The 10,692-nt window shown below is 39.3% G+C and overlaps 2 protein-coding genes across 3 annotated transcripts; one reads left to right on the top strand and one right to left on the bottom strand.

Moving 5' to 3' along the window:
- Positions 1 to 2,534: 2,534 nt before the first annotated feature.
- On the bottom strand, positions 2,535 to 6,162 carry hsd11b1la (hydroxysteroid (11-beta) dehydrogenase 1-like a). Its single transcript, XM_048182947.1, has 6 exons — positions 5,874 to 6,162; positions 4,379 to 4,509; positions 4,090 to 4,293; positions 3,673 to 3,766; positions 3,423 to 3,588; positions 2,535 to 3,163 (listed from the first exon to the last, which is right to left on the bottom strand). Exons 1-6 carry the CDS (start codon positions 5,953 to 5,955, stop codon positions 2,980 to 2,982), a joined length of 861 nt encoding a protein of 286 aa, XP_048038904.1. The 5' UTR covers positions 5,956 to 6,162; the 3' UTR covers positions 2,535 to 2,979.
- A 480-nt stretch (positions 6,163 to 6,642) lies between these two features.
- Positions 6,643 to 10,513, top strand: micos13 (mitochondrial contact site and cristae organizing system subunit 13). 2 transcript variants are annotated; one of them, XM_048182950.1, is made up of 4 exons: positions 6,643 to 6,827; positions 7,224 to 7,380; positions 9,789 to 9,837; positions 9,945 to 10,513. In XM_048182950.1, the coding sequence occupies exons 1-4, from the start codon at positions 6,799 to 6,801 to the stop codon at positions 10,043 to 10,045; spliced, it is 336 nt and encodes a 111-aa protein (XP_048038907.1). In that variant the 5' UTR covers positions 6,643 to 6,798; the 3' UTR covers positions 10,046 to 10,513. The 2 variants fall into 2 exon arrangements, with proteins under 2 accessions (XP_048038907.1, XP_048038906.1); XM_048182949.1 differs by having other exon boundaries at positions 6,649 to 6,827; positions 9,789 to 9,840; positions 9,948 to 10,513.
- Positions 10,514 to 10,692: the final 179 nt, after the last annotated feature.

The following is a 10,692-nucleotide window of genomic DNA, read 5'->3' as shown; positions in this document are numbered from 1 at the left end:
CGACCATCAGTTTTCACACTTTTATGTGAAATTGATTGAATAAAATGTGCGTTTTTACAAGTGTGCTGAAATCATTGATCTTGCGCTGCACTGACAGCTGCTGTGATTATAAAGGGAAAGCGCGGTGCTACCTTTTTGTATCATTTATTCACAAGAAAAGTTATTGTTTTTCTTACGATTTTTTTTAAAGTATTTCATACTTCACATTGACAAAATGTATTTTTAAACCTAGTTATTTTATAATGTTTAATATTTAGTCAAAAACGAAATGATAAACGAATAGAGGAAATAGCTGATATATGCACAAATAATGTCACGATCATTACTGTGAGTCCGCTCCAGTCAGTGAGTCCGCTCCAGCCAGTGAGTCCACTCCAGTCAGTGAGTCCACTCTAGAGCCCGCTCCAGCCAGTGAGTCCGCTCCAGTCAGTGAGTCCACTCCAGAGCCCGCTCCAGCCAGTGAATCCGTTCCAGCCAGTGAGCCCGCTCCAGCCAGTGAGTCCGTTCCAGCCAGTGAGTCCACTCCAGAGCCCGCTCCAGCCAGTGAGTCCACTCCAGAGCCCGCTCCAGCCAGTGAGCCCGTTCCAGCCAGTGAGCCCGCTCCAGCCAGTGAGTCCGTTCCAGCCAGTGAGCCCGTTCCAGCCAGTGAGCCCGCTCCAGCCAGTGAGTCCGCTCCAGCCAGTGAGTCCACTCCAGAGCCCGCTCCAGCCAGTGAGCCCGTTCCAGCCAGTGAGCCCGCTCCAGCCAGTGAGTCCACTCCAGAGCCCGCTCCAGCCAGTGAGTCCACTCCAGCCAGTGAGTTCACTCCAGAGCCCGTTCCAGCCAGTGAGTCCACTCCAGTCCTGCATGCTCTCCCTATCAGTCCGGTGATGGCCAAGAGGGCTGTCCTCACGTTTTATGTTTTGGCGGTCTTCCATGCCTGGAGGATGCACTCAGAGCAGCCCGAGCCCGCTGCTGTCCCGGAGCTGCCTGCTCTCCCTGATATGGCCAAGGAGGCTGTCACCGGGCTGCCCGCTCTCCCTGATGCGGCCACGGAGGTCGTCACCGAGCTGCCCGCTCTCCCTGATACGGCCACGGAGGCCGTCACCGAGCTGCCCGCTCTCCCTGATACGACCACGGAGGCCGTCACCGAGCTGCCCGCTCTCCCCGATACGGCCACGGAGGCCGTCACCGAGCTGCCCGCTCTCCCTGATATGGCCACAGAGCACCCTTGGTCAGCCCTGCCGCCGCCGCCGCCGCCCAGGTCTTCTGCCCTGCCGCCGCCATTCAAGCCTTCTGCCCTGCCGCCACTGCCCAGGCCGTCTGAACCGCTGGAACCTGCTTGGTCAGTTCCTCCAGCGCCGCCCTGGCAATCAGCCAGGACTCCAGACCTGCCGATGCCTGCTTGGTCAGTTCCTCCAGCGCCGCCCTGGCAATCAGCCAGGACTCCAGACCTGCTGGAACCCGCCTGGTCTGTTCCTCCGGCTTCCCCCTGGCCCTCAGTCGGGGACTCTGGACCTGGCCCGCCATCCCTCCCCCTGATCCTCCTCCTGATCCTCCTCCTGTCCACCTCCCTCCTGAGTTTTTTGTTTTGTTTTGTTTTTTCTGGTGGAGCGTCTGGTAGCCGCTCCTTTGAGGGGGGGGTAATGTCACGATCATTACTGGGAGTGCCCTTGTCTGCCTCTAGAGGGCACTCCACCCAGACTGTTCTCACCCATTTGTCACCTGTCAGAACTACATTACCCATACACACTTCCCGGACTCATTATCCCATTTCATTGCACTCAGCTGTTTTGTGTTTCCTCATTTGTGTCTGTCTATTTATACTCAGTTGTTTCTGTCCTTGGTTGTGGTTTGTAATATTTTGTTACGTTCACTTCTGTTCTCTGGCTTTCTGTTTATGTGGACTGTTTTCTTGGATTTTGACCCTTGCCTGTTCTGGATTACGATTTTGGATTACCCTTTAATAAACAACGCTGCGCTCGGATCCTTAACATCTTGTGTCTGTGTGCTTACGTGACAAATAAATGCTACTTTGCTGCCACCTGCTGGCTAAAGTGCTAATTATTGTCTTTTTTATTTTTAAATAAGTGTTTTCTAGCAAATGTTGAATTTCATACATTTTTAAACGTTCGGTTTTAAAATGGGGATAATCTCAGAAGGATGAACAAATAATGTGGTCATCAGTCATCACATTAAAAATAACATTTGAAGTGCTGGGGAAAAAAATGTGCATTTTTAAATGATCCCAATAGCTTTGTCTTTATTGCAATCTATAAAACTGGTTTATTGGCAAATTAGGTAAATGTGATAACTGCATTAAAATATAAATACAACATTAAAAAGTCAACCATTGATGGTTTTGTGTCCATGTATAGCGACTACAGAATGAACAGCTAACAGTTCACCGGAAATGCTCGAGCTGGTTTAACGACAACCAGGAAGTAACCGTGCATATAACCTATTCTTTGTCTTTAACAACATCATACACGTTATCAAATGTTGTAAGCTCTAAATGTTGAATTTTATCAGCAATGAAACTCAAGCGGCAAGCATTTAGTGGAACGTCTTTATTGTCAAGTCTGATACCAAATATAAGCATCAGCAATAGGTCAGGTAGATAGTAAGTCACTGATAAGAAAACATGAGGTAAGTTCACAGTGCTTTGCAGTCATAGAGGAAAAATGTTAATGATTTCAGATTTTACAAACAATTACTTAAGAGTTTCTTCCAAAAATGTGCATACAGTTGTGGACATAGTAAAATGAACAAGGTTTAAACTTTTTTAAACCTCGTAGCAGCAATAATTCATTGATGGTGTACTATAAATCACTTTAGTCAACCTTTAAAATTTGTTTAAAACATAAAATGTTTGGTGTTCAACAACTGCAACCCCCGAGGGCTTGTTGTGTCAGAGCACATGCACTAACCGCTAATGCTCTGCTCCACAAATAGATTTCAAGGGAACTGTAAGCTTTCAGTAATTAGTTCCATACTAACTTATGGATTATATGTGTAGGAGTTTTGAATCGCCTGATCTCTGAAGTAGGGGAACCAATCCCTGAAGAGACAGGCGTAGTAGGTGTACCAGGGGTAAAAAGTCTCAGACTGTCGAGATGCTCCAGCTTCGATGATGTGCCGGGCGGCATCATGTGCAGGGTAGGCGGTCATATTGATGTAACCTCTGCATTAAACACGTCAGAGATAAGAAGAATGAGCCTTTTATCAGGAACTTGAGTAGTCTTGTATGATATGGATTGTTACAAAAGAGTTACACAAGTAAGTGAAAAACTGCTATTTATGACTTTGTCTGCCCATTTGTACTTTATAGCCTAACTAGTACTGAGGTAGCACCACTAGGTAAAAGCTAACTATTTTAAACTTTTAAATAATTGTAATTTATTAGCATAAAGCACCAAAGATTGATGTTAGTTTGTTCTTACTTGATTTTCTCCATAGCGCTATCTGTGTCGATCAGTCCAAGTATGCACATGGTTATGGATACATTGCTTTTTTGCATTGCTAGCTCATGCTGGAGGCCTCCAAAGAAACCGTTGAGTGCAAACTTAGTTGCGGCATACGGCAAAGCGAAGGGGCCGCATAGTTTTCCTGTGAAAAACAGAAGTTATTCCAGCATTTGTTCGTTTGTTGAAGCAGCTACAGCTGTGAGAAAAATTTTCATATTATAATCACCTAGAAGGGAGGAAACAACAACTATCGATCCTTTACTCTTTTCAAGAGTCGGCAAAGCTTTCTGAGCCATCTGTAGGTAACTGAGAAAATTCACCTATAAGAGGGTGTATAATGAATGAAAGACAAATCAAGTCATATATTTCAGTTAGTTTTACCATATGGGATAAAAAGTAACAGGTATAGTTCAAAGAAACCAAATCCTTTTTGGTCCCCATTCACTTTCATTGTATGAAAAAGTGCAGTCAGGACATTATACAAACTATCTTCTTTTGTGTTCCACGGAAGAAAGACAATTATACAGGTTTGAAACAACATGAGGGCGAGTTAATAATGATAGAAATCAAATTTTTGGGTGAACTATTCTTTTATGAAGTCCCTATTGTCGAAAAAACTTTTTTTTTCATTGTGATTCAACACCTCTAGCAGCCATCGCGTGTGCTCCACGTCTCCATTCCACATTCCGTATGGACTGGGCCCGATGTGGTTCAGAACCAGGAAATCCAGCCCCCCGAGCTGTTCGATGGTGTACTGTACCACACGCTCGGCATCGGAGGGGATCGCCATGTCTGCAGGCATGAAAAAGGCCCTTTGAGCCCCCATTTCCTGACACTTGCGCACAACCTGCAGTCAGACGAACCATTTTGAAACAATCAGATCTCTTTGAATCAAATGTAAACGCTGAATGAAAGAAGAAAACCCCATTGACCTCTTCTAGGACATTTCCTCTCCTCGCCGTGATAATGAGTTGAGCTCCTAAACGGGCGTAGTGGTACGCCAACTGCTCACCGATGCCAGTGCTGGCACCGGTCACCAGCACCCGGGCACCTTTCAAAGACTCTAAAAACATACAAATCACAGTTTAATGTTGACTAAATAATAGTCATTACATAAAAATGCCTCTTAATGCCATAATGGTGTAGTTGATGTTCATGGTTGTAAAGGTCACATGACAAAGCCAGCTTTCTATGCTTTCTAGGTTATCACAATATCAATTTGTTAAAAGATTTTATGTATGGTTTTTCCCATTAGTCACATCCATAGAAAGTTATATGAAACTTCTCCAATAGCCTCTCTGTACTCTGACAAACACTCTGCAAAACAATGTCCTTGGTACAGCTGTTAACCTGGGGGCAGAGATGCTTATTTATATAAATGTCAATGTTGGCTGCCAAACCAAAGCCTTAACTGATTCTTGGTGGGATATTTGGTAACGGAATTGGTTCAGTATTTATATATATAAGAAAATATGTAGTGATTTGTGTGGCACTTTAGTCTGAATAGTCATGCAAGTTCATGTTGATGGCAATTAAATCTATCACATGAGTTGTCAATTGGAGAAAATCAATTTTCAGTGACCCTAACGGGAGATAAAGTGCAATAATCAACTCTATATTAAAATTGTTATGAATGGGCCAGTTCAGTATGAGTTCATGTAGGTTCATGTTTCTTTTTTTAACACACTTGCTCACTTGCTTATACATATTAAAATGATGGTGAAATGTAAATGTAGAATTTGCAGTTTAATTTAAAAACTATTCTAAGTAGTAAAATGACATTATTCACATAATTTCTTTTCATTTCTAATCTCTGTTATCTTGCCTTGCACAACACAGAGCTGATTTTAATATCTCAAAGTGACACAAAAAGATAACAATGAATGGCATGACTTTTCATATTTTCATTTTTTAGTTTTAATCTGACAGATGTAGGCTACTTTTCAGTTAATTTTGTTTTGTGTGTGGTTTTGCTGACGTCAAACAACACTTTACTACAGTATATTGGATAAATATCAAATTTCTGAGTTATTTTGTCGATTAAAACTTTATATTTGGCAACTGGGTTTTGAGGAACATATTCAAAGAATTTAAAGGGAAAATAATGGTTTATTTTTTTTCAGAATTATTATTATTTTACCTAATACAAGAGAGAGCAGACTGTCTCAACAGCAAGGTAAATAAAATAATAGGCCTAGTCTGCATAAGTGCAAATAGCTATATCTTAAAATAGCATAACTGTTTACAATTAGGCGCACAAATATTGCCATAAAAAAGGGGCAAAGAAAAATATTTCTTCCTCCTAAATCCTGGACTGACTTGTCACGGGTCTTGCACATGACTTTAATCAGCTATTATAGGCTAGCCAATGAATATTACATTTTATTACAGCACATAGATAAACAGAAAGGCGGCCGTTCAACTCACCCTCATTAAACGGCGAAGCACTCCATCGAACCGCAATGAAAGCGACGCTTAAGCTGCACAGTAACTTGGCATACAGCTTCATTTGAGTAAAACTGTGGAGGATGCGGCAGCAAAGCTTACAGAAACGTGAACTTATACGATCAACTGTCAAAAGTCAGTCTACATAACCAAAGAACCTGCAGAACCGGATCGTATAATTCCTACTTTTGTCAGACAGGCGGAGCCAAACCAAAGTACAAAGCGATTTAAGCGTAATCTTCAGAGCAATAAACGCACATTGTATGTTCTATAAAATAGTGTTATTGTGGAATTAACAATTATTTTTATTTTGTATTGTCAGTATTATTTTAATTGTGTTGTTGTTTTTTGTGTTTATATTTTTTTTCTTTAACTGTCAAGGAAATAGAACCGAAAGTCATGATTAAGGATTAATTTTCAGTAACTTCTGCAAAGCGATTGAGTTACTAGACGATGACGTTGAAAGATATTCCGTTAACACAAAATCATAATATCACATTAAATTAAATATTTTTTAATGATTAATACGATTAATAATACTGAAACAGCGGCTGACAGCAAGTGCATGAAGTTGTCTTGGCGGCACATTCAACAAATAAATAAAACCAAGTCGTCTATCAACACTAGCAACCGTGTGCTTTTATTTAATTATTCATTTACTATTATTTATTTTTATTAATGACAAAAACACAAATAATATATTTATATACTTTGTTTATTGTTGTCGAATGTGCGGATTGCGAACGTCTTAAGGCATTCAAAACCAACTTTATTGCCTGCAGTTGATTCTGCTAGTGCAAATGCCCTTGTCAGTGGAATTCGCTGTCAAGATAGAGCAAATTATTTAGTGAAATAGGGTTTTGTTTCACAGTTTTGTACTTTTTAACATACTATTGCTTTTAAGACCATGGCTGCCAAGATTTTGCCTGTAGTCAAGTAAGTAAAGTGTCATTGCGTTGTTGTATATGGAGCTAATTAGCAGTTAGCTTACAAGTGTCTGGTTGGGCTTAAGAGTTATGTTGTTGGCATATTTTGTGCATTATAATGTTTTGTATAGTTTTGTATATATATTTATATTACTTAAATTATGTATTTGAGTAGCTGTCTTAATTTTACAGTTTAAGGATAGCTAGCATGCTAATTTTCATATTCTAACATAAATATGCATATTCTAATATAAATGTTCAGCATGAATTTTAACAGTGTATATGTTAAATGTTGGTGTTTTGTTTTGGATGCGAGTCGAATCGAAATTATCACATAGTTGGTGTCATAAAAACAAACATCTTCTCAATGTGACTTTGAATAACTGAATTGTTATGTATATCTTAGGTTTGCCACAAAAGTGACCATTGCAGGAGGAGCCCTATATGTGGCATATGATTCAGGACTTCTTGGAGGCAGCGAGCAAGGATCTGTTGCCTTAGGCCGAGCTAAAGCAGCCATCCCACCTGCTGTGGAGGAGTGGATGAAGTACTTTGGCTTTGAGGTACGAAAAGTACTGAAACTGTTCACAGTTTCTCTCTCATGTTAATCTTGAGTACACATAGAGTAACAATGCGTCCTTCATATCTCCGAAAAGTCTTTAGTTTTGTCACATTTATAAAAGATAGATACGCTAAACCGAGTCTTTCCGAAAAAAGCCGAGATCCTGGAGGTGTGTCTGCCCTCAGTGCCGTGGCTAAATTGTCCAAGCGTGTAGCTTCTGCATAGAGATCTCAAGCGCGCCAATTGCCAACAAAACACAGACACCTGATGCAGCTTTACTCAGTTCGGTGCTGGATCTGCAAATCCAGCGCCGAACTGGGACTTGTTTACAAAGTATTCATAACCGAAATCCTGGGAACAAACAAACATAAGTGCACAACGCCGTTGCTGCCTCGCAACAGCAAACTTCATCCTCTGTTCCCTTAACGCTGGGTTCTTTGGGAAGCTGAAAAGGTAATCTTTCCCTCACAACCAAAACACACTCCTTTGTTGACAGGAGCTCATTTCTCATTTCGGAGAATGCGTCCTTCGGAGGTCGCATTTGAAGGCTGAATACTTCATCAAGGATGTCATATTTAAGAAAAGTAACCATAGTAAAATTTAATGATATTCATTGTGAGGTGTAAAATACTGTAATTTCTTTCTTACATTGCAATCTAACAGTTATTTTTCTTAAATGAGACTGCATTGATGATGTTTGCAGCCTTCAAAGGGTGCAGCCCCTGAATTAGGACACAGCCATTGTTGAAAAATCTTGGCTTCCGTATCCTGAACGAAACGCACTGATGGGCGTGCTCTTTCTCTCGCTCTGGGTGATGTGTGTGTATGCTTATCAGGGAGAAGTGCCTATACAAGGAATTCCGCTCTCTTTTGATGTCATACAGGACACACTTGAAAAAAAAAAAAAAAAAACTCTCTGAAACCTGGTCCAAAACCAGAAGTAGTGTATTTGTCACAGACATACTCTGTCATACATCCAACTCGTGTTTTGAAACTTAGTCCATGTTTAGCATGAGAATGCAACTCTTTAACAGTGTAAATAAGTCAGAATGCATGAAATAGCATTAGACCCCCCCCCCCCCCTCTTTAACATTAGTGCACTGTGAAGTAAAATGATCAAATTATGAACAGCTGTGTTTTTATTAATTAAGGTTAACAAAGATATACAGTAACAAATGTATTGCTCATGGTTAGATCATGTTAGTTAATACATTAACTAATGTTTAACTAATGAACCTTATTGTAAAATGTTACCACAAATTCAACACAAATAAGATGCTTGAACACATGTAGGATCCAGCCAGGTGAAACAGAATATTTTGGATTCATCAAGACTTCCCTTGTTTCTGAAAGAATGATGTAGCAATAGCACATTTTTAACAGTAATTTGTTGCCACCTAGTGGCGATACAGTCGTTATTTGAAGCACCCAGTTACTTTAAAAAGTGTGATTTATTCTATTTTGATCAGTAACGTAGACATCAGTGTTTATATCTGAATAATAAACTATAAGAATAAAGGATACGCTCCTGGCACTTCACCCACCCATCACACCTGAACCGTTTTTGAAACCAGGCTGAAAAAACTACACTTTTTGCCCGGAAGATGTATTGTTTCATACAGTCATGTGACCACGATAATATTGAGACAATTTTGCTATCGCGATACCACGAAATTGATAATATTGTTACATCTCTAGTACCAACTTAAACCTAACCAACCTAACACATTTATTTGCAAATACGTGAGCAGGAAAGAGAATACACTAGATCAAAAGTTTAAGATTGGTAAGATGGTTAAAAAAAAAAAAAAAAAAAAAAGGAATACTTATCTTCAGCAAGGCAAAATCAAAGATGACAGTAAAGACCTTATAATGTTACAAGGATTTCTCTTTCAAATAAATGCTGTTCTTTTGAACTTTCTATTAATCGGAGAATCCTGTAAGTTTCATGGTTTCTACAAAAATATTAAACAGTACAATTGTTTTCAACATTGACAATAATAAAAAATGTTTCTTGAGCAGCAAATCAGCATATTAGAATGATTTCTGAAGGATCATGTGACACTGAAGACTGGAGTAATGCTGCTGAAAATTCAGTTTTGCCATCACAGGAATAAATTATGTTTTAAAATGCATTCAAATAGAAAATATTTCACAATTTTACTGTTTATACAGTTTTTTTTTTTTTTTTTTTTTTTTTTTTATCAGATTAATGCAGGTAATTGAGGTACACATTCAAAAACATTTAAAAAAATCATACAACCATAGACTTTTGAACGGAAGTGAATATGTAGTTTTGTAACGCAAGTATAATGCTATCCAGAAAACTTCTTATGGTGGCATTTGTGTAGTATTATTCTGTGTTATTTCAAGTCACTTTGTTGTAATATTTTTATTGCAATATTTTAGCTTCCTGCCACGCCCAAAATTGAGTTCTCCCCACTGGATGCATGGAACTTGGGTAAATAATGTTTTTTTTTTTGGTGGAAAATTTTTTATATATAATCAGTTTTTACCACATATATGAATATACTGTAGTCTTGTAATCGCTCCGTTTTTTTCACACAGGGGTCAAGAAGTCTATCCACGCCCTATCAGTTGCTCCTTCCACAGTTAGTGACTACACCAAACAAGGCCTGCAATATGTTAAAGACCATTCAAAATGAGCATTTAGATGTTGAAAAATGTCAGCGGCTGAGAAGACTTGCACACGTCGAGAAGCGCTTCACCCTCATATACGTCGAACTGAATTCCGTTAAGTTTTGAGGAACAACAATTAGATTTGTAAAATTCAAATATGAAAATTATAATGGTATAAACCACAATTTTCACTTTTTTTTGTGCATGTGATTTCAGTTACATAAATAACAGAAACGTATTAATCTTGAAGTCATAAAGCTTCAAGATGAACCCTAATTTGAAGATAAAAATATAAGCGTGTTCTATATGTATATTGTTATTGAGCTCTTTTATTTATTTGAGAAATCTCTTCCTGGAAATGGTCTGTTCTGGCCTTCTGGAATCGAAATTCACCTTTTATAGACACAAATTGACTGCAACTGAGTTTTGTATAGTTTATAATCCCATGTTGCTCTGTCAGATGTAAAATAAATCATGTCAAATATTTTGATGGATGTAGTTCTTCTGTGTGAATGTGTTTGCTATACATAGGTCATTTTTTAAACATATTGTTTACAAGACTATGGAAGTTAGTCTTTGAAACGATCTGTTGACCACATAAAAGCATTACACTTTTCAGTTTTACCACAGAGTGATGATGGATTTGTGTCAAGATGGACCCAACTCCTTTCTG

Source organism: Megalobrama amblycephala, linkage group LG2 (genome assembly GCF_018812025.1).
Source record: "Megalobrama amblycephala isolate DHTTF-2021 linkage group LG2, ASM1881202v1, whole genome shotgun sequence".
Taxonomy (NCBI): domain Eukaryota; kingdom Metazoa; phylum Chordata; class Actinopteri; order Cypriniformes; family Xenocyprididae; genus Megalobrama; species Megalobrama amblycephala.
The sequence above is the reverse complement of the archived record's forward strand: the minus strand, read 5'-3'. Positions and strand labels throughout refer to the sequence as shown.

Excerpts from the sequence above, each read along its gene's own strand:
- hsd11b1la (XM_048182947.1), bottom strand. The coding sequence starts at position 5,955 with ATGAAGCTGTATGCCAAGTTACTGTGCAGCTTAAGCGTCGCTTTCATT. Across the intron at positions 4,510-5,873 it reads TGCTTCGCCGTTTAATGAGG|AGTCTTTGAAAGGTGCCCGG; the intron begins GTGAGTTGAACG and ends GTATGTTTTTAG. Across the intron at positions 4,294-4,378 it reads GAGGAAATGTCCTAGAAGAG|GTTGTGCGCAAGTGTCAGGA; the intron begins GTCAATGGGGTT and ends GTCTGACTGCAG.
- micos13 (XM_048182950.1), top strand. The coding sequence starts at position 6,799 with ATGGCTGCCAAGATTTTGCCTGTAGTCAA. Across the intron at positions 7,381-9,788 it reads TGAAGTACTTTGGCTTTGAG|CTTCCTGCCACGCCCAAAAT; the intron begins GTACGAAAAGTA and ends GCAATATTTTAG. Across the intron at positions 9,838-9,944 it reads CCCACTGGATGCATGGAACT|CAGGGGTCAAGAAGTCTATC; the intron begins TGGGTAAATAAT and ends GTTTTTTTCACA.